The following is a 26,984-nucleotide window of genomic DNA, read 5'->3' as shown; positions in this document are numbered from 1 at the left end:
TAAATAACAATAACAACAAAAAAAAGAGTTAAGAGTAACACAGCTCTACTAAGGTAAACCAATACTGTCACTATATTAAGTAAAAGAGTCAGGAAAAAGGCATTCATTAATTTGAATTACAAGAGGACACTGGGCAGAAGTTTAGGTTTAGCCATGTTCTTTTGAAATGCTGTAATTCAGATTTCTAACAGGTCTCTTACCTGCTGTAGTGGCTACTACAAGTGTTTTAAATGGTCTGCAAAAAGTTCAAAGGGAATTGGCAACCACTGAGCAATGATGATACTGCCATAAAGTCCCAGAGCAAATGGATTTCTGAATTGGAGAGACCCTCAAGAAACCTTGGCTTAAACTGGTAGAAAAGCCTTTTCCATTCAGCTCTAAGTTTGGTCAAGTTTTAAGATGTGGTGCAAAATGTCTTGAAATTTTGTCATACAAATGTAAAATTCAGCTAGCCAGCATCAAGCCTTTTGGACTTCTCAATTAAGGTGTAGGATTCAACAGCTGATCAAGAAAACAACCAACCAGATTTAATCAGGTGTCGTGTTGATTCCTTATGTTAGGGCTATTACATGCCTGTTACCTGATTTGTACCTGTAGACAAATTCAACATGGCACCAGCAGAACCAAATGTAGACTAGCTGAAAGAATTCAAACCTCTATAAAGGACCAGGTATCTTCTGATCACCCTGAAGTCATTGAAAACACATCTTAGTACACACCAAACTGATCTTGCAAGTTCTCAGTGCCAGATACAAGCTCATGCAAGATGCAGCACTGTCTTTATCACATTGAGCTGCATACCCAAGTACTGGTAAGGATCTTCTCAGGTGATTCTTTATCCTTTTGAAGGTACCAGGGAAGACAATTTCATTCTCTCATCATTACTATGATGTTCCTCCTTGATTTTACCATAAATCAATAAAATAGTGGACAAATATGTACAACATAGCTTAGATGAAATGGCATGGCAGCTCTGAGTGAAGATATGGCTTGACAGGGAGTTGACGAGTGATTCACCCGAGGAGACTTTTCCAAGATCTCCTTAGCCCTGAAGAGACTTGTATTCATTTCTTAAGCACAGAAAGCTTCATTCAGCATCACTCCCTTTAACACACTGGTATGCACAGAAAAGGAATGGCACAGAGTATTTTGGAATGTGTCCTAAAACATATGGAGTATCAGTACTGTCAAGGTCAAAGGTAGTCAAACAAGCAGCATGTCAGACCAATCATTTAACCCTGTGCACCAAGTTCTTTTCATTTAATTTCTTGAATCTCTGAATAGCAGAAATGTCTTCAGCAAAGAATCTTAGTTAACCTAAAAACGCAGTATAAAAGAACAAGTTCTAAATCATTAACACTTACTAGTCTTAGTGTTAGATACTTTGCTAAACAAACAAACAGAAAATGCACAAGGAAAATATGCGAACAGAAGTCTTGGCAYGTTGCTAAAAAGGGGTAGGAAAGAACTGAGACATAGCTGAACCTGCTTTTCTCAGGAACAAGCATATAAGGCCATAGGCTGGGCCACAAAGATAAAAGGAAAAGAATATACAATTTTGAGTGCATCAGATAAATGTACAGCAATAGTAGCATGTATATGCACAAATCATTTGAATCAAAAGTTACTTAAATACTGTTCAGGTATTCTGTAGCCTGATTCAGAAAACACTACTCCAAGAATATGTCCTCCCTACTGACCACAGCAACTGCTATGTGGTTGGGCTTTGAGATATTAAAAGTTTTACTGACAATAAATTTTAAAGGTACTGAGACCCAAATGTCTTAGATGTGATTAACAGTATTAACAACAGAATATATATTATATAATCTTATAATCAGAGAATTAATATAATGAACTTAACCTCCTTAATGATTAAATATAGAGTTAACTGCACTGGGCAACATTCTTATTTGGTCTCTCCTCCTCCTCGTTTTCACCCTTCTTGGTTCCCTGTCATCTCTCTCCTGCCATTCATTCATCTATCTTTTCACATGCTACTCAACTGCTGGCTTCCTTTCTGAACTTTGCCGTTCAGCCACCTGGTTCTTTATCTCTCATCTTAATATTGTCTGGTTACTTTATTCCAGCAACAGCCACAAACTTCTTAGCAAGTTCTCTTCTTCCTGTTATAATCACATTCCTACATATTACCATGAGGTATTTTACTGACCAGACTGAAAGAGCATTTACTGGTGCAAATTTTGCATTAGATAATTAGAAGCTAATGATTATGTTGTTAAAGTTATTTTAAAAGATGTTTTACATTTGATTATTATTTATTCAGCATCCTAAAGGTGACCATACTCTTCGTAACGGTTATGAAGAAGCTTACAAAATGAAAGAAGTGCAGAAATGTGTTAAGTATTAGCCCATACAGAACTCTAAAGAATACATTTGATTTCCAAACCCACCTTGAATGCCTGACAGTTCTATAGGCAGTGGGAAGTGAGTGCTTTGCTTTTGAGTGTGATCTAGATCTGGACTTCGACGACGAATGATACTTGGAAGGTGATCGAGATCTTGTCCGAGATCTTTTCTTGTGTTTCTTTCTTTTCTTTTCTTTTTCTTCATCCCTAGGAGGATCTTTGCTTTTGCTCAAAGGCCTTTCTGCTTGTTTAACTTCTAAAGTAGGTAAAGTTCTTACTGCAGTAACAGGACATGGTATACTACTGACGCTCTGCAATCAAAGGTAAACAAAAAACAACACAGTATTCAGTTTTCAAAGATACATACAAATTTTTAATCTGAGAAAGTCTTATATATATGCATAGACAACACAAACATCTCTAGTTCTTTATACTAAACAGAGGGCTAAACTTCTACTCCTGTGCACGCCACATAAATGCACCCTTCTTCTGGCAAAGAAACTTAAGATATCTTGCTCAGTAGTCTTTCCAGCTGTACTATGCATTTTTTGTAGAAATGCTGCATGACAAGTGCAACAGCAAGGAAAATAATACTTAAAAACTCATCTTACATTTTTTGACTTACAAAAGCACATGAGAAAGACGTTCAGCTTAAGAAAACATTTGATAAATCAATAACAATCTACCTCCCATAAATGCTTTAAATCTTCACAGTACTGCATTAGTATTATTGGGTATGTAAGGCTGACATCTTCAAAACACGTATCTAGCAGTATTTAATAGAGGCCTATACAGTCCCCCAGAGGTATGTATGCAAGTTAGGATACACATGGTAAGACTGTCAGCTTAACTAGGACACAGTTCTGAAGTTTTCATCTGTGGTTGGTTTTTTTTTGGTAGAGAAATGCATTCTAAAAAATGGGCACTATCAGATAACGGTTCATCTATGTATCCTTTCTATTTAAAAAGGGATAAAGTTGAAAATACAATCAGGAACTACTGACATTCAAATTTAAGTTCTAAAGCCACTTTCATCCCTGAACTGTGCTACTTCAATTACAATGTCACAAAAAACAGTAAAATAAAATGAAATAACGTTGATACGAAATATTTCTATACCTTGTAAAATAAATATTTTGCATGTAAAGAGCTGGAAAGATCATAAAATGTTATTAATCTTAAAGATAAATCAGGTCATTGCTTAATTCATACTCAGTGAATAATTCTGACTACAGTTAATTAAGCAAAGCAATACTCCAATAAATTTTCATATTATYAGTTTGCACCTGAGAAAATTCTGCTGAATGCCTTGTTTAGAACAACTCAAGTCAGGCACTATAGATATGCTCCTTATTTCAAATTCTGTCACTCCCCAAGCTGCCATTTCAAGGCAACTGGAGAAATCAGTTTCCTTCTGTCATAATTTCCGCTCTGTCTGGTCTGACACTTTCACCATTTGATACAAGGATGCTTACCATGATCAGAATAGAAACTAATCCATTAAAATGTGAAATAACCAAATTAGAAATTGGTGATATYTTCTCTCTCTTTATCCTTCTCCTGCTGTGAATATGTCAAGGCAATAGAGTTGACCACATTTGAATAATTGGAAATTGGGAGTTCCTTCCAGTATTAGAGAGCCATGATTCTTTTCTGAGCTTTAACTGATAACGGCTATTACAATATTTACAGAAATGGCAATGAAGCTGTATTAAACTTGTTTGCTTCAAGGATTTTAAACATTTCATAGCATGATCACTTGAGTTAAATGTAAATGCCCCTCCTATTTCAGAATTGCTGGTTTACTAGAGGCCCATTTCCAATTCCACTAACTTCACAATCCGCATAGAATTCTAGACACCTCATCTCCAAACTCCAAGGTTTCCTCAGAGACTACTGCAGCCTACTTTTGTTCCTCGACAATGTTATTCATCTCTTTATACAGTGTCTTAGTCTTCCCTTTGAAGATTACTGAATATGTAACAGATCAGTTTGCCTTGAAGTAGATACCTCTCCTAGCTTGAAACAAAATAGCTGTAGGCAAAGTAGAGTTAAGAGGGAAAACAAGAGAGAGAACTAAGAAACAACAGCCCTCAGTGCCCAAGTTCATTTAGCTGCATAAAATACAAGCTATCACACCAGTACCAAAAAGGAAATTAATACTGAACAACACGTTACTTTCAGCACAAATGTCGCGATGCTTTCAGCAATCGGAATGGAGAGCCCCAAACGTTCAGCGCCCCGACGCATACAGAAAGCATCGGGGTGCTGAAAGGGTGGGCTCTCCGTGACTTTCCGGAGGCTTACATGAAGAGGGACAGAGCTGGTCAGATATCTCCCTTAGGTGTGGTCACAAGCTCTCTGCCTGTTCAGACAGAACCGCTTCAGGTWACTTCTGAGTCACGTTTGGGAAGCTACAGTGGAAGCCATGCAGAAGGGACTTTTCCCCCTCGGTGAACACGTAGGTCCCGGAGCACAAGACGACACAGAAAAAGAAATCACCTGCTGGACCAAATCTACACAACACACCATTGAGACGGGGAGCTGAGATTATAGCCGTCAGGGCACAACAGCAAGATCAGCTGCGAAGAAAAGCACCGAATCCCTCAGTGGCAACTCCGTTTGCCTTCATGGAAAAAATCACTAGCAAAAGAGTCCGAAACCCCACCTGCGCGGACTGTAGAGCTAAGTGAAAGAACTTAATGCCAACAAGTTGCAAAGCCACATAGAAAAGTTTCTAGGTGTGTAAGTAATGCTGCTGAATAAAAATCTTTGAAAGAATCCACCCTCTTAGTTTCAGACAAATAAAAGAAAAAATAGATATAATTTTGCATTTTCAAGTTTGAATGGCCAACTACACACAAATTAATGGCCGTGAACTGGTGTTTGTTGTATGGATCAGTACGGCTTTATATCTCAAGTACTTTGAACAATAATAATAAAAAAATAATAAAAAAAAGCAAGCCCCCCCCCCAAGTTCCAAATGCCAGCAAGTTTCCTCTCCCCCTCCCACAAAATGCCACATTAGTATGCAATTTTGTTTCAATGCTTTTGTCTGTTCTTTTTATAAAACAAGATGAAGAGAGCCTTCCCCCACAAATGGCCTGCCTCCATGCCAAACAAAGATATAAAAACTATATAGTAAAAAAATACAAACTAAGAAATGGATGACCCTGAAAGATTCAGTTTTCCCTAAAGCTCTTCTTTAAGTACTTGTCAYATAATATTCATTAGACAATTAAGTTTTGCTCATAAATCAAGGATTTTTTTTAAAAAAATATATATATACACACAGATATAAAATTATATACAACTTGCACACGTTTATCATTCTGTAGATGCATACTGTAATACCTATGGTCCATTGCTAAAAAAAATAGGGTCAACTACAGCAGTAAGTATCAGAGATATACATGATCTGTACTAGTTGATAACCCTCTTATGCTTGGCAAATCTTGAATAGCATCTTATTTTTAAACCTGCACTATGAATTTCTGTCTCACTTGTAAACATATTATCCTCTGCAGAAGAAAGAATATTGTTATACACAGGACAAATGTAAGGACAAATCATCTGACAAAAAGAACAAAAACAAATCTTCAGAACTGAAAAGATGAAAGAAGCAAAAGAAGTATTGCCTTGTGCTATAGAATCTTTATATTCAAAGGCAAAAAGGCAGATGACATTTGGGACATGCCATTAAAACAGAATTACTTTCAAATTATGTGCTTGTCAATTTTTACAGCATTATGATTGCAAAATCTCTCCTTGTTTAAATTGGAGGGTAAGAGTTATATAGATAAGAGTTTGGGTATAACTAACTGTCTTTTACATGCAAATCAAAGTACTCATCACCCACAAAGCATTTCTGACACAGTATACAATATGAGAGATTAGCAGAATAGTCTGTATTAGAAACCCAGCAAATATATTATTGGCTAAATCATGGCTTGTATACAAAAAATATACTGTACTACAAACGCAAACCAGCTGTCACTTACATCAAGTAGCTACTTTAAAGAAGTTAAACACACTGTACTACAGGGAATATATGAAGCCTTGTCTTGCGAACCACCAGTGCTGGCCCCTTCTCCTATTATTGTCAGATATCACCTGTCCCAGTAGATTCTGGGAGACACTATATCACTTAACAGTCACTTAAGACCACTTTCTTTGAATAGGCCYCCATAGGCCTTCCTTTGGCAGGGACAGCAGGGATTGGACTTCAACTACACAAATTACATTTACTAAACCTTTTTGCAGTAAGTAGTGATTTAGCAGGTTAGGTTTTCCCTTCTGCAAGATATGTATAATCTGCTATGGTCGAATACTGTTAAAAACATTAAGCAAATGTTCAGAAGCAAGACAGACATCAACCCATGCCAATTTTCCTCCCATAAGGCTTGGCTACAATGAGCTGGAGAAGCCCTGGCCACAGATTCTTTTCCTTTTTCTCTACCTATTGTTCCCAGACGCATCTAAAAACAACGCTGTTCATGTTGACAGAGCTGGGAAGCATCAGAGCTTTCAGCTGGCATATGAGTAGTCAAACATTTTAACCCCACAAAAAGGTGGTATGGCCTACTGTATGTATCCCTTACAAGTGTAATATTTGTATTCAGAATTCAACTCATGCAAAGAGCCAGCATTATTTTATTAAACTGAAAAAATTGTAAAAGAAAACACCAACCAACCCCTTCCCCCCAATCCCATCTTAACATGAGCCCTCCCAATATTTAGCCTTACTTAAGGTTTTGGTTCAAAATGAATAAACAAAATTCATGTTTTGGAATCAAGTTTGAATTTCAGATTATGAAATAGTTTAGAAGAAATGCAATTTGCTTGTTAAAACAAAACAAAACAAAAAAAACACTCTTCAACCCAGCACTCCAAATCAGTACTCCAGTTCTGCATATCTAACTCTTGCAGTCCTTAAAACTAGAAGTTGTTCCCTATCATAAGCCAATGAACTTGTGTTTGTTGATGATGGACAGATTGCAACTAACAGATGTGTTAGTTGGCTTGCTACAAAAGTGTCTATGTGAATTATATATGAAAACACAAAAAGTGAAATGCTACACAGTTATCTTTTACCCAAGACTTCAAAAAGGGCAGAGATTTGACTAGCTACAACATCACTAGAAGCTGATCCCTTTTGGGGTCTGAGCCCCTGGTCACTATGACCAAACTTGAACATTTTTCAAGTACTGGTCTGATGTATAACTGTGCTGCTGTAATGCATGCCAGTACAGTGAAAAGCCATTTCTGAAAAGCTGTGCTGCTTCATCGCTCAAGCTGATCTTTCAGCCTTCTGTTCCTCTTGCTTGATTTTACTTTAAGCAAAAACAGGAAACCATATAAAAAAAAGGAATTCAGCTACAGAAAAAGCAGATTTAACTATTTTTATGATCCAGGTGAAGGCAAAACGCATAAAAGCACGATAGTCTACGGTATCAGCTGTCCTCTACATGCAGTCAATAGAATCAATTTTGTTCAAAGGTAAAACATATATTCAGTAACAGCATTTCTTTTAAGAAACATTTGGTATCAGGAAAATCTGACAGAGGTCAAAAAAGCTTTGCTGGTCTAATGCATTTCAACAGAGTGTGATAAGCATGCCTTCAGCAAAATTCAGGCTGCGTATACACATATAAATAGCATTACTAGTTTTTACACAGTTATTAGGCAAAAGCAATCTCATAGGCATTATGCATCTCCCATGGAAATTTTCAACTCCTTTTCATGCTTTATTATACAACTCAGTCACTACTCCAATTTCTGAGACAGATTTTAAACTACAAAAATCATTCCACTACATTTCTTTTATGACCATTACATATCAATCTTTGTTTCCTGGACTCTTTGCTGGGTGCTCCTTCCCCCAAAAGGGGAACCAAATATGTTAGATGACATTTTTGGTGGACTTTTGAAAGTAATAATTATTTTTTCTTCATTTTGTGGAACATCCCTAATTAATTCCACTGACCAAATTGCATAACTAGTTTTTCATCTGTCACTAGGCGTAGTTCTTGATTCTAGCAGTGTTTGTCATTCTGATTATATACCAACTTGTTGACAAACTGATTGTATATTGAGACCTATAACCTTGGTAATAAAAGTAGATAAATACTTTTTAAAACATGCATCATGTCAGATTTACTGAGCCACCTAATTAATGAACAAACAGACCTGATACAAAGAGGCTCTCTAACCAGTGTCATAAAAACATGAACAAAATAGGAAAAAAACAAACAAAAATCCAAACCAAAACTATGTATTTATGTATAAAYGGATTTAGATATCGTGATGAAGCTTACGGGATTCTGAGTGTATACACAACAGAGGTTAACAAAACCACAATATGCTTTCATTTATCTTTTGCCACGAAAAATTCTTGAATCAAATGGTCTGTTATGAATAGGCAAACCACGTAAGCAGAACAAGAGCTTTTACAGCAGACAGCTTATGTACCAAACCGTATGTAGTTGGCAGAACTTTCAAATATGGCAAATCGAAACTGGTGACTCACTATTCAAAGATATCAGCTTGAAAAACATTTATATTTCAAACTAAACTAAAATCAAAACAAATATATACATATATACACGTGTATATAGAGAGCAAAAATGATAGCAAAAATGAGAGAGCATGGTAGGAGGAATATTTGTTCCCCAAGATATTATGGCATTTTAGACTGTTCATTCACACAGTACTAGTATTCCCAATATAAATGTCAATTTTATTTCAAAAAGAAAGGTCACATTGGTGACATTTAAATATATATTTGAAATTCTAAATAAAACCATTTATCAAGAAAGCATTTCCACACCTTTCTACTGGTAAGAAGTGGTAAAACTGGTTGCTTCAAAACTCTCCTTAAACACACTGGATTTTTTTTTTAATGTGAGAAAAAGTGATACCTCCTCTGAAACTGTACTTATGTGAGAGAAAGAAAAAAGTTTGTAGCAACTAAGTTTACTGGGAAGAGGAATTAGGCAAGGTTTTTCCTGAAAAATTGACCATTTTCAGTAAGTTGACCTTAGAAGAAGTTCAAACATGAGTAGGGACACTTATCTGCTCTTCTGAAAACATGACAACTGTTAGTGAAGAGTTACAGTTATTTCAAGCATCCTCTTCATAAATATCAAAAGTATCTTAGCTTAAGAATGTATAGGTCCTTGACAAAACTCCTTGAGAAGGACAGTAGAACTGAAAGGCTGGGAAGTTTTGCGCTATCATTGTATGTGTTGAAGAGTGAATGCAAACAGAACTGGAAAAAAAAAAAAAAAAAAAGTACTTAATACACATGCCAGTCATAGGCAAAAATTTGTTAGCAGTAGCAGTGATCCTAAACAGGATCTCTTTTAGGATGTGTCCACACTCAATTCACAAACCTGCTACTCTATGCTGATATGGATCACCCAGAACACAAATCTCTCTTTCAACTGCCTGTTCTCCTAAAACTTTGAGGCATAATCCACAATTTACTTAGGAAAAAAAAAAATCACAAACAATTGAGGAATGAATTATTTGTGATGTACTGGAATTCTCTTCTTAGCACTGTGGGAAAGGAAACGATGGAAAGCCACATCATTCATTCTACCAGTCTGCCACAAGCGAATCAATATTTGTGATTTTCAACAAGAGCCCAAAGATGAAAGTTTGCTTGATCAGTGGAACAAGAAACAGCTTGTTGGCTTTTCTGGGAGCGATGTATTTCCAGAACTAGGAAACTGAGGTTCTACTTCCCAAAGATACTTGTGTTTGCAGCATGCACAGAAGGTCTGACTGCAGACCTGCAGTTTATAAACAAACACAAGAATTTTAATTTGGCTTGTGTAGGATCCAGCAACAAACCCCTGAGGTGTATGAATTTCAGGCCCTGAGTATACAGACTAGGTTTCAGGAAACCTTACACAATCCACACCAAAGCCCATTCCTACTTTGTCCACCTGCTGGTTACAGCTATTGCAGTGAAGATGCAAGTCTAAGGCGACTTTGTTGAAAATGGATTTTGACAGAGTTTTTCTTCCACTAAGAACAGAGATTGTCTGGACTTGTTGGAGGTGGTGATGCAGGTACTGAAAATACAGACAACCCCCACCACTAACTTTTTAGCAAGCATACATGAAATTACTCTGGATTGGGATATACTCATGATAAAATAATGCTTAGGCTGAAGAAAAGGAGTGACACTCCTGGAAGTAAAACTATCACTTCATAATCTAGGGCATGCACTATACCGGCAGAAAGAAAGAGAGAGACTTGCTACAAAAGCTAGCAGAGAGAGGAAGGGGGGGGGGAAAAAAACCCAAACAAGTAGTAAACTAAGCTATTCTCCTCCATGGAAGGGGAAGAAGTCAAGTAACTAGGAACTCAAGTGGAAAATATACAACATAAAGTGGAAAGCGATTCTTGGACAGAGAATGTAGCTCTGCTGCCAAAACCTGCTGATGGAGAGAAAAGCCTCGGTACGGAGCTATGATGTATGAACAGATCAATACTAGAAGGTTTTTACATACATAATAAATGCGAATCCCTCATTTAGGCTATTAAAATTGTAGTTATTTTGTTGAAATCAGGAAGGTTTTATGTGAAACGCATTATTTCTTAGCTACTGCAAACAGCAATTTCCATTTATGTATAAGAAAAGAGCAAACTAGTGGCTTCGATCAATGTAAGTTTTTAAGAGTTCAGTTTTATATTTCTTCAAAAAATTGCAAAAAAGCAAAAAAGTCACCAATTAGAGACAGGAGACAAAGAATACAGTATTTATATGATTTCTACTTCTTCCAGCTTTCCACAACAAGCCGGAAATGATTAATTCCAGAAACATCATCTCTCTCAATCTGTTTACAGTGGCCTTGAAGACATCAATAAAAATCACAAATATACTATTGAAATAAACCATTCACTGGAGTAAGAGGACAGAACTATTTCACTGCTTCTAGAGTCTGGGATGAAGCACACAATAGAAAATTTCATTCTCTATCACAGAAAAAGCTGAGACCTTGACTATAGCTTTGTCTATGTTACTGTAGAACACACACTTGCGATCTGAATTTTTCTGTAGCTTGTACTTTTCCGATTAATTTCTTGCAGAAATGTCATTTCTCTCTTCTTTATAGCACAAATACAGGTATTCTGACTCAGCGCTTAACTCGCACATTACCACCTGCTGGCTTTTGTGAAGGCTCACCATTTCTATCCTAATGGAACTCTTAAAAGTATTAATGAACTAACTTGTACCAGGACTAGAAACCAAACTTAAAAATAAAATCCATGTACACATTCCTTACTAAAATAAGACCAAAGTGAAAAGGAAGTAAGCTAGCAAAATTTTACTTATCAGTTGCAGCCCTCTAACTGCTGTGAGAAGTACTATATATTTACAGTCATTATTTTACAAATTTTAAATTACTAGCTAAAGATTAGTCTGTATTTCTGTTGGGGGGGGCACATGTGCGAAAGAGCGTGCGCACAAGCAATTACCTATATATTACAGCTATATACATGAGGGGTGTGTGTGTGTGTATATATATATATCATGATAACACCAACCTATTGATTTTTATATAACAAACTACTAGAAAACCCATGGACATTGTAAAATAGAATTAAATACTTTTACAACTTAAGTTACATGCCTTTTGGTCCAAGATCCCTCTTTAAGCTTACCTACTCAAAAACTAAGTGTTATAATGCAGATTTCAAGAAGCTCTAGCCAAAGAGATACTGTAATTATAACTGCTGATCAATAGACTGACTGGTAATAGATCTATCCACTGCAGAAGATAATGCCAGTTAACTGATTACAAGTTACTTCAGCATAATTAATCTTCTTTTTCTTCTTTGTGATAAATTCTAGTAATCCGGTGTACAGTGAGAAGAAAGTAACTCTTAATTTCCTTTGGCAACAATAGTCCAAACAGTTAAACATTATTAGCAACTCCACTATCTCTCTTGAACCAGACATAAAATTGTCATCAACATTTAGGTTACTTTTAGATTTGGCCTAAGAGTGCACTATCATGATGACCCACTCAGAACAGAACTTCTGAAAGCCCCCAAACTGACATTATCCTATGGTAATATCTATTAGAGTTGAATATCCAAACACTGAAACCAAGTGTGAACAGACAGGAATATTACAGATGCAGAAGAAAGGTGGAAAGCAGTCTGGCTCTGCCACATGGCTATTTCCACACTAGGCTTCTGGAAAGCAGCAAAGTGTACAAATTTCTACTAATATATATATGTATATATATATATATATATATAAGAAATTTTATTTATATATATAATTGAAAGTAGTGCAGGAATATGACACTCCAAATTGATTTGCTACAGATACATAGCTGCCTCTATTGCCCAAAATAGAGATTCTGCTGAACAAACCCTGGGGATTAGATCATTTCATCATCAAGTAGGCACAGGCATGCCCTGTGGAAGTCAACTAAAAAAATTATTAGTCCCCTTAATTCTTTCACTGTGAGTTTTTTGTTTTGACTCTTTTTTGACTATCTGCACAGTGGGTAACATGCACATATACATCTCTTTGTATCATGTTCCACTATCTGTAAATTTAGAATTTTATTTTAAATCATCTCCTTACACTAAAATGAAGCCTTTTATAACTCCCCTACTAAACTGGAGTCTAAAGGAGAGAGAAAATATCCCAGCATTCTAAGCTTTTAAAGAATTTACATTAGTCATCTAACACAATGTTGACAAAGAACAATCATTATATAGTCCAGTTTTCTCCCACCTGTGTATTTACCTTCTCGATTAAGGATGTCCCAGCTGGAAGCTTTAAACTGTATGGATCAATTCACTAACTATTCACCTCAGGTTTATGCCAGTGTAATAATGAAATCAAACAATAAAACTTGAGAACAGTAGCAAAGTAAGTCTTAATGTTCAATTGTCTGTGAATTGTTTTTAAACTTGAAGATGTCTACTCACACCAAAATACACATTAAAAAAGTAAGTGTTAAAAAGCTATTCAAATAACCTTCAAAGGAAAGCATTCTAATTCATGGACCACTAGTGCAGACAAACTCACAAGCTTGTTTTACTTTCTGTAACTGACCTCTGTATTGTGCAACATATTTCTCTACCAATTCTGTAACTGACTGATATGAGAAATACCTAAGATAACTGAAAAAGATTAACAGTTCTCTAAATTCAAATTTCTCTCCATTTGCAAAAGCTTTTATCTCTTCAGTCAACTTCATAAAATACTGTCAGATTCACATTCTGTAGATAAGTTTACTGCTAGCTTTATGGTAAAGAGAAACTTATTTCCTGCTTACCTCGACATTGAAGGAATTCTCTTCAATCTTCTCAACTTCTGCTTCTGCCAGAGGATTTTTCAGGGTCTGCAAGAACAGCGCAGCTTTCCTTTTGCGTTCTGCTTGTAGTTGCTTTTCTTTTGATTCTTTGGAGGCCTGTGCAAGCTTCTCTCTTGCTGCAGCGGCTAGTCTATCCTCTAGCTTCTGTTTTGCTGAGACACAATTAAACATTAAGTTCACAGTGAATTACTGTTGAGCAACTTATTTCCTTAAAAACRCCCCTTTCCCCCCAAATCCTCACAAGTCCTTCTATGACATCCATTCAAAGACATAACARGGACATATCAGCTTGAAATTACAAAATTCCAAGCATCTTAATTTACAGATAAACCACTTGTTTGATGACAAGCATTAAAGACTAAGTTTAAAAAAACTGACATGAAAGTCCTAGTTACAGCTCCTGCGTCTGTATTGTAGCGTTTTATGAGTCAAACACCACTGAACTCTACTGAGAGTATGAGAAAGCACCCCACTGTTTTAGGCACCACATAAAAAGCTTTCATCCTCACAGCTGTCAATCTAGTCCTACAGTAATTTACACAGCTCCAGAAGCCAACTTCAAGCATTAGTACAGACCACACTACTTTTTAAAAGGAACCACCACCAACTTTTTTCTAGGAAGTTATTAGTTTTTCTAAATAGCAACATTTGTGAGCAAGTCCCCATATCCTTCTAGTTTGGCCCAATATTTTTCAGTTCCTTTAAGGCCTTGAGAAATTCTTAACTAACAGAGAAGAGCAAGATCATCTTCAGAAAGAAAAGATGCAGAGGGATATTCGGACACAATCAATTTTACCACCACTCTTCCCTATTAACTCGTACCTCAGCCTGTGCAAGAACAGCAACATAAAAATGCTGCTGTCAGCTTTACCTTGTTAGAGTTCTGCTAAATGGATACTTGTCATATGTTTACTCCAATTTAAGTTCAGTACTTGCAAAGAGGTTTCAGAAACTGAAATCCCTTCCAGCCCTTTCCCTAGCTAATTTCTCCCAAAACAACCACACGTGAAAGAGAAAGAATCAACAGAAAGAATTTTGTTTCATCTTCAGAAGAGTGTCTCTAATGCCAGATCTGCACAGTGCCTCTCTGGATCTTCTTACACATCCCACCTGAATCCCAACGCTGTGGAAATATCTAATAAGTATGGAATTTAATAGGACAGTCCTGAGTATTCCAAGTCCATCCTCTGTAAACACATGGAAACAGTGCGTACACACTGTTGGGAGTGCATACAGATCATGATCTTAAATTCAGCTGTTTGTTAAGGAATTTATTATTTATCTTTAAGAGGTAAAAATCCATTCATACATTCACTTCTTCCTGCTCTTCTAAAACTTTCTTGCACGGACAGAATCACAGCTACAGAGGAATTCCAAGGTGCCAGCCACAAGCCTCTCTGAAAACTCTCAGAGGAGGAAGGATGGCAGAGGCATAGAATTATCTGGGCACTGAGCATGCACCTGACTCTGGAAAAATGTGGACTATCACATGAGTTTTCTAAATAAATACTTTGGGGGGGGGAGGGGAAAACACAGCCTACACACTTTTATAAACAAACATGCGAGAAAAAAAATTTAAACCATGCAACACACCTGGTTTAAAAGTCTCTATCAGTAATTATACAAATACACATAAAAAATGGATAAACATAAATTACAATTTACTCAACTAAATGTGTAATGCAACTCATATTGCTTCCAAAATACAGCTAAAATGGATATACTTTTTCAACTCACAAAATGCAATACTCTGATATTGATATATCCGGAGTATATTTCATGGCTACAAAGYAGGCTTTTAGAGCTCTTATTAAACTAATTCAGTTAAGTTTGCAACAATTATCTTTCATTAACTGAAAGATCATGTTGATATTCATTAACAAAATGATAAAAATTTATCTGCAAATGTGTGGTTTCAGCTCACTTTAGCACAAGTGCAACAAACAACAAAAACACCTTATCTCACAAAAATTTCACCTACTGCATGTTGAACTGAATGGATTGTGCGACAGCTATCTTCTCTCCAGAAGATATCAGAAAGTTTTAAGGCATGACAATAATAATCTTAATTCTACATCTATATTTTGACATCATTAGCTCTATAATGGTGTAGCCATTGTTCTACTATTTTCAACTGAATGCAGTAATACTTCAAATATTTGTACATTTAACAAGAACTGAATCATTCCCTTCAAGACAGACAAGGCTTTACAGTAACGCATAAATCCCCACAACTTTATCCCCAAAACAAATCACAACCAGTAAATGTCATTCCCCAATTTAAACTTTGGAAGATCTCTTAACATTGGCAATTCTGTAAGAAAATTCCTGTATAGCACATGTAGGACTTGAACAGTCTCCCTGATGCATCAAAATGAAAGAAATATAAATGCAGTAAACTTAAAGTTTCATCATCAGCTGAGGTTAAGATGGGAAAGTGATTTCATAAAAGGGAACATGGTTACTCTTTACTGCTTGCAAAACAAGTTCTGATGTACAATAATATTTTTGTTTAGATTTACATTGAAAAAACTTATTTGGAAAATTATTAGTTTGTAAATAAAAATATGTACTAGTGATCTTTTAATGTACATAAAAGCAAATGTGTTACCTTAATTTCTCTTTAATATTCATGGATAAGTGATCTTTGACTGCATTATTAATGTAACAAAAGAAAAATCCTTAATTATGAATGCAGAAACTTGGTTGTTTGATCATTCTCACATAATAGTTAGTTTGTTTTTTTTTAATTAAATGATACGCTTATCTGAGAGTTTTTAGAAGCCTCTTCATTCACAAATTGTAACTAAGTTTTTATCTGGGAACTTTCTGGATAGACAAACAGAATTCATTCTGGTAAGTCCTTAATATCCATGAGAAATAAATACAGTTTCTGAAATTCTGGTTAAGGGTGATACATTATTTTCATTTAAAATAGACCTTCCAGAAAAGATGCTTAGATCACTATGCGTAATACGTTAAGATAAATGGACATACGATTTGAAATAGATTAAGAAAAATCTTATATGTAAAAAGATACCAAAAGGCATTTTAAACATCATACTATGTAAAAATAAACACACTTTCATAGATTGGTGCCCTTGTATTAGAAAGCACAGAAACTAGCTTGCTGACATCAAATAATTTCTCCTCTTCCTACATTATAGCTAAACCTCCTGAACCTGAAAAACGTGGGATACTTATCCTTTTCCACAGTATTTATGAAAACTATTTAAGTAGCAGTGTAAATTCAGCAACTTTTTCTTCATGCTTCTTAAAGCAAGAAGCAATGTCAACTCTCCATTTTGCTCTTTTCATGGCTCTGATTCTCACCTCATGTTTCCCAGTCCTCTTTATACACACTTCAAAGCGTTTACACAAAGAGCTGCTCTAGATAATCTTCAGAAAGTGTGCGCTATTGTTTCAAGCAACATTTACTGTTATGTGATTACAGAAAGAAAATAAACCAATCTGTTTACCTATGCATCTAACAAAAATTGTCTAACCTTTTTCATCTTACACTTCTAGATTTGTGTTCTGTGCACAAACAAGATGACTTTTGTTGAATTACACTTTTYCCCCACACACAGCTTTTTCTAACTATATCTTAAACTTCATTTTTATCATATTTAATATTTCCTATGTGCATTAGATGTGTGCACTACAGCACACTGCACCACAAAGTTTAAAATGGAACTGCTACWCAGGAGCAAAAAACCCCCTAAGTTTAAAAGATGAAAAATTACAGTTATGAATACACCACAGAAATATAAGAGCAATATTAAGTTTTTAAGCTGATAAACACTTACAGCACCTTACTTTAATAAACAATCTCTACTGTGAAACAGCCTTGGGGATGAAGGGGGAGAAATTTGATCCCTTTAAAAGAAAATTTAATTCAAATTCATAAAACATACCCTTCTGCCCTTACATGCATAAGCACAGTAACAGAAAAACCCAAAGACTTAAAGGCACTGTATTATAACAGGAACAAAACAGTAAAGAGTTGATATTAGTGCATACAGGCAGGTTATATAGCTGAAAAATAGCTCGAAGCATTTCATTGTTCTGGGAAGGAAAGCAAGTAATGGGCATGCTTTTTTCTGGACTGTGTTAATGCAATCTGGAAACTAGAAGTCTAGTGTTTTATTCAGAGGCTGTAATCAAAACAAGAATATCAAAAAGACCATACATTATGGCAAAGCACTCAAATCCAGTTTGACTTTAGCTGAGCAACCAAAGAAAACTTCATTCTTAAAAATAAGCAGGAAGCACTGCCAGGGGAGCTGATTCCTGTTAAAATGACATAGTGAAGATTCAAAATACCTGAAGCATCATACTTATTCACACAACAATTTTGCAGTTTGCCTGAAGGACTCAATCTTTCATTTTGCTTTCAGTGTAACAYTGGATACCTTGTTTAGCTTCCAACTCCTCCTGTGTAAGTTGAGGTTTTTTCTCTTCAGCAGCAGTACAAGGAGCGATAACAGTTGGAGTATGGTTTGAAGCACTATTAGCATTCTCTTGGCCTTCCTTGCCCTCTTCTTCCTCCTCGTCACTGTCATCATCTAATTTAACACGGTTTTTCTCCAAGGGAAGAAGGTCATTTTCTTTGGCCTTGATTGCAAAGCTTATTGGAGCAAATGATGCTGTGAATGAACAGGTAAGATCTTACACATCATTAGACAACAGTAGAAAGCAGGTTGAATTTTTTTACTTTATCTATTACTCATGAAGACTACACCATGAAAAGATAAGGGGGAGGGGGAAACACAACACTTGAGTCATCTTAACGTTATGCAAATTACTTCAGGGAAAAAGGACATGACTGAAATAGGTTTTTTTGCTTAACAACAAATGTTTAAGTCTTTTTTAATACTTCAGTAGAAGCAGGAAAAAAGATACTCTAAACCACCTCAGGAACTGCATTTTCTCAAGTTAAATAAAAACAATTTAATATTCTGTCCCAAATAAATTGTGTTTGTCTAAGTAATTTTTCTTTCCCCAAATAAGCAATCTACTCTTTCAGATTCAGGNAAAAAAAAAAAAAAAGGCAAAAAAAAGCAAAGCAACAACAACAACAACAAAAACCTTGTGCTCTTCGGAAACAACATGACTTTTACCATATTTGAGCTTCTGGACTCATTTAAGAAGTCTGTAGCAATTTACCTTGTGAATTTGTGGATATGTAAATATTTGGATCTATTTTGTGCCTTTCTTTTTCAAATAGCAATGGTATGATTAAATTGATCAGAGAACCCCTACTGTACAATCTTCTTTTTTGTCAATCTCCTATGAAATTTTCATCATGCAACCGAGTCAGATACATAAGCCCTTGGTTAAACCAAAGTATTAGAGGGGAGGAGAAAAAGGAATGCTGGCCACAAATTTTAAAATTCTATGTTTTAAATGCAAGTCCTTTTTTAGAGCCAACCATATGGTTGTTAAAATGCTTATTCATTTATTCTAAATTAGTTAAGGGTCCCCCCTCCACCCAAATTACATAAGAATTGATCTTTGATTAAAGCATGAACCAGAAATGCTCCAGTCTAGGATAAAATATTTCATAAAGCTGTAAGAGGCAGAAGATAGTTGACAATAGTTTTGCATACTTAATCGTATCGCGCATTGTCATTACATTGCCAGTACCTCTACATTACCTCTATAATAAACCTTAAGATACATCTCCTCATATTAAATAATGCCTTTAAAAATTCTATTTTTATTGAAATCCGATATCTCAGGCCAAAAAGAAAATCCTAGAAAAGATTTCAGTATTTCCTCTCCACGTTTAATTCTTTCTTGTTGGAACTATTTTCCCAGTTTCTCCTCACTGAGCACTCCGTCAAGGCTGCTTTCTGAGACAGTGTTGGATATGCTTGCCTACGTTTCCTTCACACTAAATGTGATGTTTTGCAAAATGATAGCATTTGTCAGGCTCACACAGCAGTACTTAAAGACTTATTTCCATCTATATGAAAATTAATTACTTTGGGGAGTTAACAGCATTTCATTATAGGAGAACTAAATGCAAAAGCTAAGCAGTTTTCCCCAAATACAAGTATTTCTTAGCCAGTCTTGCTGTGGCAAGATTGGTGGTCACCTATTCCTTTCAAGCAGCTGCTGTTCCCCCCCAAACAAAAAAGGCAACACAACGCACTCAGCCCAGCACATTCAAAGGAAGAAGAACATCTGCATATAGACAATAGAATGCTGCAGTAAAAAGGAAATTGTGGATCATTTCAAGCTAGGATTTACTCGTGGATTTTCCAAAAATAATAAGCAGAGCTAATACATTACTACATTTAATTCTGAACTAATCCTTTTCCCTCAAAGAAATTTCCTTGGAATAGTTTTGAAAAGCAGTTTCTGGAAAATATGGAATTAATCTGTTAACCGTTTATCCAAATGCAACTTTAAAGAACAAAGGACTGAACTTCTCACACATCTCAAGCAATAGCAATCTACTGCCATATGGTCTGCTGCAATATTTCTTCTCTCTCAAAATGCCTTTTGCATATATATCCTCTAAGCTTTCAGTTAGGAAAATTTAAATACAATAATTAATTTACACACCAAGGTTTATGAAAAATGAGCTTTGCAACTTGTAATTCTGGGGATAGAAAATAGGCTTAGAAATAAGGAAGAACCCAAGAATTACAAGATAACAAATAGCAACAGTGATTTTCCAGCTTTCTCATATGGCCAAACAAATCATAAGTGAGATTTTTAAGCCTTCAGAGGCAGAAGAAAAAAATCTGGTACAGATGTTATGTCTGTCTTATAGCCAGCTACTGTATTTTGGTTACAAGAAACTGGGATTTGTACCATATTAGAGAGAGGAAATGGGAATAAGTTTAGAGGAAGAGGGCTGACATGAAACAACGTTTTGGTTACATTTCGTAATCTATATGTGAGCTAAAAAAAAAAAAAAAAAAAGCAGCACTCTGCATTGCCATTTATTAGTAACCTTAACAACAAAAAACATCATTGCATTTGCATTTTCTATTATACGTCACATTCTCTTAAAAGGGAATCTTTGAAGACAGGAGAGATTGCTCCTTCCCTGGGAAAGCTACTCAGCCTGCCCAGAGAAGAAACTGCAGCGGGAAACTGCAGGAAAGAGCTTGGAGCCTGCAGCCCACAGAGAGAAAGGAACTGCAGTGAGGAGCAGGGAAAAACAAAAAGAACTTCCCACAGATCACAGGGAGCAGGCAAACTTTTCAGCAATTAAGAAAGCCACCGAATTGGCTGGAAGGCAGTAACCACCCATGGGAATGCAGGGCAAGAGTTAGTTTTTTCCTGTTTTGTTTCTTTAATTGCTTTTAGTTCTACTTAAAAGATTTGTCTCTATTTTTTACTGAAAAAAGGAAAATTAATGATATATATTTCCTGACAGCCCAGGAAGTCAGCTCTGGGAAATATATAATATTTTCTCAAACTCAGGACAATATTAGTGTGTYATATGACTTGCTTGATTGGTTTCCAATGGATCCTCCCACTTGGTCCCTCTGCTGCTAAGACTGCAAGAGGAAAAATATTCTACTTAGAGAAGGACCTTTTTTCCAGCCTGACTAACTTCCAACATGGGAAGACGGAGAAACTAAGAGAAACTAAGGAATATGCCTAGCCTACTTCCTCCATAACGTACAGTTTCACTAAGACTACAGCTTCTATTCAGAAGAAATATCTCCTTTCTTGTAGGGAGCTTGTAATAGTCAAGTTTTAAATGGCTTAATGACAAAAATAAGATTCTATTAAGGCCAATGATGAAAGCCTTCAACTTTGTGCAAAACTGAAATAAAACAATTATTCTGTCAGACAGTTAACACCTGATATGATCTGATATAAAAAAAATATGAAAGCAATCAAATTATTTCAGTCCTTTTTTGAAGCTTGTATTGAAAATATTTCTTCTACATGCTGCAATTCCTTTCCTTACTTTTTTTTTTTTTTAAAGTATATTCCAACAAATATTTTAGCGTCCAAATCATGCCAACATACCTTTCACCAGTTTACCATCACTGACAGTTTTAGAAGGAGGAACATCCTTTTTAGTTCCTGGAACTCCCTTAGCACTTGGTTCAGATGCATCTTCAGGTGTATGTTCATCTGCAAATTGAGTCTCACTTGGAGTATCACAGGCAGTATCCGCTGGAACATCTTCAGATGAAGATACTCCCTTTTCAAACAGAAAAGGGCAAGGTTACGAACTGGGTAATTCAGGACAGAATTGCTGCAGTATCTGTAGAGCTGCAATTCTTCCAGCCACTTCAAAAAAATCACATTATTAACAGCTAATTGTATATCAGTAATCTATTCTATGCAGTCACAAGTTAAAGTTTGCTTCTTTTAAGTACTGCACTGTTCCATATAAACCCAAAGGTTACACAGAGACCTGCAATAAGAATGTGTTGTGATTTTAAAGGAAAGAAAATGTTCTTCAGCTGGTTTGCTTTTGCCAACAACTGTTTTAAAAATAATATTTTTAAAATTAGGGCCAAAAAGTATATCCAAGGTCTACTCTTCTAGGTCTTGATCTTCAGGGTTCAGAGCAACATCCATTAAAGTTAATTCATAGTGGCAGAATGAAAGCTCATGACATTTTTGCTAATACACAATTGCATAATACTTTCTTTACAAACTCAAGTTATTACAGGGATGACCACAGGTTGAAGTGTTTGATTTGTTCCAATCTTCTGCCGGAGAAACAATGGGTCCACTGATGGCTTTTGTGGCACTAAATTGACAGAATACAGATGTTTGGGGATTTTCAAATAGGATACTGGAAGCATAAACTATTATTGGTTCTACTATTACATGACCATATCAAGCATTTGACCCTGCTTGAGCAGGGGGGTTGGACTAGATGATCTCCAGAGGTCCCTTCCAACCTCAGTGATTCTGTGATTCTGTGATTCTAGGTGAGCTCTAAACTTGTACTACAAAAATATTAAGACGTATATTGTAGAACATTAAAAATATTTAAAAGGTGAGTCAGGGTATCATATTAAATAATGTAACATTTAAATGAGCCTCTCAATAAGTTGTTTGGTTGCTTCCAACTGGCGGCTGTTAAGTATACTGAATGTTGGTATTGAAGAGATCCTTTCACTGCTCCCTGCAGCTGTGCCCTGACCAACAGCAGTAATTTCTGAAAACCTTCAGAGAGGAAAAACACAAAGGAATCTAGGGCTTCAGCCTAAATTTACTGAAGCCAAAAGTCCAATTTCCTATTAATTTTAATGGCCAAAGGGAGAGCAATCAATTGCAGTAGTTGCCTATACTTACATTATTAAAGTAAAAAAAATAATATTGAAATCATTATTTAAAAAAAAAAGTATTATCTACAAAAACCATGCAGTAGGAAAACATGCATTGCTACACAAGACCTCAAGGAACTTAAACCAGTTTCTGCTTGCTTCTTAGCTATATTCATTTGAACATGTAAAAGAAATCCTTTATTACTACATTTTGGTTTGTGTACATTTTTCCCCAGAAAATAAATGTTAACAAGTCCTTATTAATTATGTAACTACTATGAATTCAAGCCCATTGATTTGCAAATACAAAATTCTAGTATAACAGTCAGCATTGTGGTAAAGGACAATTTTGCATGTAACACAGCAACTGAATAATCTATCATATTTACCACAACTTGTCTTTAAAAGCAGTGTTTTCAAAACATTTTTCATTAAGGGAAGTGTCCCAAACACTAACTAGTAGTGAATTGCATCATTTTCCAGAAAGCTATTTTGAGGAGTTAAACCGAAAGAAGTCAGGTCTATTTGTAATTATTCTTGAGCCTCCAATCTAAGCCTTAAGATGACAAATGACCTAAGGCCTAAAAAGAAAACAGCTCTTCCCCATGAAAAGTTAAGATGATCTAGATGAAGTGTTTCTGATGCTATCTGTAATTTTCAGTAAGAGAAAAACCTACTCTAGTGCTATTAGCTAATGTGAGAATGGTTTAAAAACAAGGATGCAAAGTCTGGATATCATCTTCTAATAACCTGGACTAGAAGTAGTGAAGGAAGTAGGACACTGAAACRAGATTTTGAAGCTCCAATATTGCTTGTCAGCCATGCCAGGACTCCTCCATAACAAAACCTCCCTCAGAAGCAGCATGTCAGAAAAGTAGTTTAGCTACTATTTTATGAAGAACCATGAGGCATGTGAGAAGATGGGACAGTCAAAAAGCCAAACCTAGCCATTCCAAGGACAAAACCCTAATCCTAGAAAGCTCTAGACCTCCTCAAGGCATATATTCCCTTGTGTAGAATGTCAGAAATTTCTCTGGTTGCCATTTCATATCGTAACCACGAGGTTACAATATCCCCCCAAAATGCAAAACAAAATTCAAAAACAACAAAAAAGCATTCAAGCCATGAACATCTTTATACAAAGAGTTCCATTTTTAAAAAGTCTCATGGTAACATGCCAGAAAAACAATTCCTTTTCCCATTTACGATACATTTTTAATATATCTATATACAAACATTTGTGTACCTGAGAGTTGTCATTGCTCTCTTTTTGAAGGAAGAACTGTTTTTTAAATTCATAATAAGCATTATATTGGTGCCACGGCTGCAGAAACTCAAACCTGTTAAGAGAAAACTGAATTTGTGAAAATGCACATGAACACAGTAAGTACAAACAATCATTTACCATCTAACCATCTCCTGCAGAGGAAATGCTATTTAATGTTTGGATGCAATACAACTTATGCCTAACATACATTCATAGCATGGTTTCTAGAGACATTTTTGTTTCATTGATTGTTCTGGGCAATAATGCTTTAACGTTACCTTTAGATAGGTCCCTGAATTTCACACACACACACACACACACACACACACACGATAGTAAGCTAGTACACCCCTTTTTGAGATATGCGTGCCCTGCTAATATATTTAAAAATGAAACCCTTAACTATTACCAACTATTAAAACAAAAGTTAAAATAATGCCTTCTCTTACCTAAGATCATTCTTGGCACGAACACTAGTTTCAAATTTTATTCCATTCCTAGCAACATACTCGGCGAGCTTGTCAATAACAGGCTGGATATCTGGGGGTGGAGGTATAATGGCAACCACTGGAGCAATTGTGCTGAAAACATCAGAAGTACATCATTTTTACAAAGAGAATATAAATAGCTTTCAGACTCTCATTTTAACAAGTAAACATTAAATAGAGGTTTGCTCTCTGGGTTCATTACGCAGTTAAAGCAGCTACTAATTTTCCATCAAGCAAAACGTTCATAGTAGCTGAGTAACAATAACCACGCATAATATCAAAAACCAAAGTGGAACCAGGTGATCRAAACAGTATAAACACTGAAGAACACTACTAAGGAACCAGGAGTAATAAGATTGTTACTGAGCATTTCATATCGCAGTGCAGGAAAGAGTCCCCTTCACTGAAGCAGCATATCTACACAATTACACGCGGTACCTTGTAGAAGTTGTGGTAGAAGTCAACCCACTGCTGCTATCAGTTGTGTCTGGGGGAGGCGGAGGTGTCGTTCCAGGGGGTGGAGGCACTGTTGCTACCCCTGTGGTGCTTGACACAGTCACCCCCGCAGGCAATGCATTGTAGTAGGTGGCAACGTCTATTCCTGGAGGCGGAGGCGCAAGGCAATAGGTTCCGTCAGGTAGCATGTAGTAACTATAATACATGGCTGCCACGGTTGCTATGAAAAACAACAAAAAAACAACAAAAAAAAATCCAAAACATATTTAATATCAAAATTTTAATTAGAAGAAAAAAACCCAATTAGAAAAAAAMCCCAAACATTATTGCATCAGTACAAAAACATCTAGATTCTATATTCACACATCACATTTTAACACAAGAATATATAAATAATATTTTTCAAAGAAAAACGTTCATATTAATGCACTTAGAATGAGTGAGAAATACATACATCAAAGGACATAATCAGTACTTACTGAGGATCAGATGAAAACCAGATAGGTATGAATAAAGAAGTGAACCAGAGAAGGCCTACAAAAACCAATCATTTCATATGAAATCATTCTTCCTAAACTAATTCACCTCAGGCATTTTAGTTCAATTAAAATCGTGTATGCACTAAGAAGGAAACGCACACAGATTCAAAACTAACTTTGAGAAATTAAACCAGTAGATACTAGTATCACTAGTGGTTTAATTAAAGCAATAGTATCACTATTGGAACAAAATTGTTTTTCAAAACAGAAAATTAGAATAAATATATACTTAGTTCTAMGTTCTGGTTTATTAATAGTCTTTGCTACTACCACTGATGAAAATAGAAGTAACAGCTYTAGATAAAGCTAATAAAAATTTGCTTTGAGCATTCAAGTAATTCTTGTCTTAACTGGTAAACACATTTGCATTACAAGCTTTGGGATCAGAGTTGTGTTGATTGTATATCCAGTTACATAAACAGTATATCCAGTTAAATAGAAATTAAACGATGTAGCCTATTAACTCTGAAGCTACGTAGTCATTCACATTCACAAAACGTAGAAACTTAAAGCTTAGAGGTGATTTTCTTTCGGTATAACAGAAAACATTAAATTATACTACCTCTGTAGGAGTTACAACTGTAGTTTGGCTGACCTGAGTTGGAAAACGGGTAATTTACATATGCTACAGTCATAACAAAATTATGGATATTTCACACCCACACACCAAAAAACCCCACACAAATTCACAGTGGCCAATATTTTATTCCATTCATGATCTAAGTACAAACTCTTCACTGAAGAAATAGCTGCATACGTCACTGGTATTCATTATGAGCAGAACAGAATTTACTTTTAAGAATAACCTTATTAGGTAACCTTAATCTATTTTATTGGCAGTGAATTTTTCCTCTACATTTGATGGGTCAAACGTCAAGTTTCAGATTTGGGGTCACTTAAGTTCATCTTAAATTTCTGTCCAAGCAGATGTCAGAAGGCACATATTTCACGTTGCCCTTTTTTTTTTTTAAATAARCTTGCTTTAAGACTACAGCTGCTTACTTCAGTAATGTGCCATTGCAGTTAGYACCATAATTTTGTATTTCAAAGTACTATATTTAACTTTGATGCTTTTTAATTTTATCTGGTGCCCCTTTTAGCCTTCCATTAGGGACATACACAAGCCAGGCACTGAAGCGCTTCATGATTAGCCATTCATTTTATTCTCTCCAATGYGGCTTCTTACTTTAACCACATCTCCCCCTACCAAGGCTTTCTAGCAGAGACAACCTAATCGCTTCCTGGTCC

At 35.7% G+C, this 26,984-nt stretch overlaps 1 protein-coding gene across 15 annotated transcripts in view; it reads right to left on the bottom strand.

Annotated features, from left to right (window-relative positions):
* SFSWAP (splicing factor SWAP) overlaps nt 1-26,984 on the bottom strand; it is a 54,524-nt gene that overhangs the window by 11,702 nt on the left and 15,838 nt on the right. For 7 of the 15 annotated variants that reach the window (XM_026058908.1, XM_026058910.1, XM_026058915.1 and 4 more), the window contains exons 8-14: nt 25,180-25,417; nt 24,703-24,834; nt 24,233-24,326; nt 21,728-21,905; nt 18,139-18,393; nt 13,685-13,875; nt 2,415-2,680 (exon numbers count right to left, since the gene is read on the bottom strand). In XM_026058908.1, coding sequence (XP_025914693.1) covers nt 2,415-2,680; nt 13,685-13,875; nt 18,139-18,393; nt 21,728-21,905; nt 24,233-24,326; nt 24,703-24,834; nt 25,180-25,417 — 1,354 coding nt within the window. The other 8 variants (XR_003252353.1, XR_003252352.1, XM_026058909.1 and 5 more) reach the window with 6 other exon arrangements.

The sequence above is a fragment of the Apteryx rowi genome, unplaced genomic scaffold (genome assembly GCF_003343035.1).
Source record: "Apteryx rowi isolate R43461 unplaced genomic scaffold, aptRow1 scaffold_15, whole genome shotgun sequence".
In the NCBI taxonomy this organism is placed as follows: Eukaryota; Metazoa; Chordata; class Aves; order Apterygiformes; family Apterygidae; genus Apteryx; species Apteryx rowi.
Note: the sequence above shows the minus strand (reverse complement) of the source record. Positions and strands in the feature narration are given on the sequence as shown.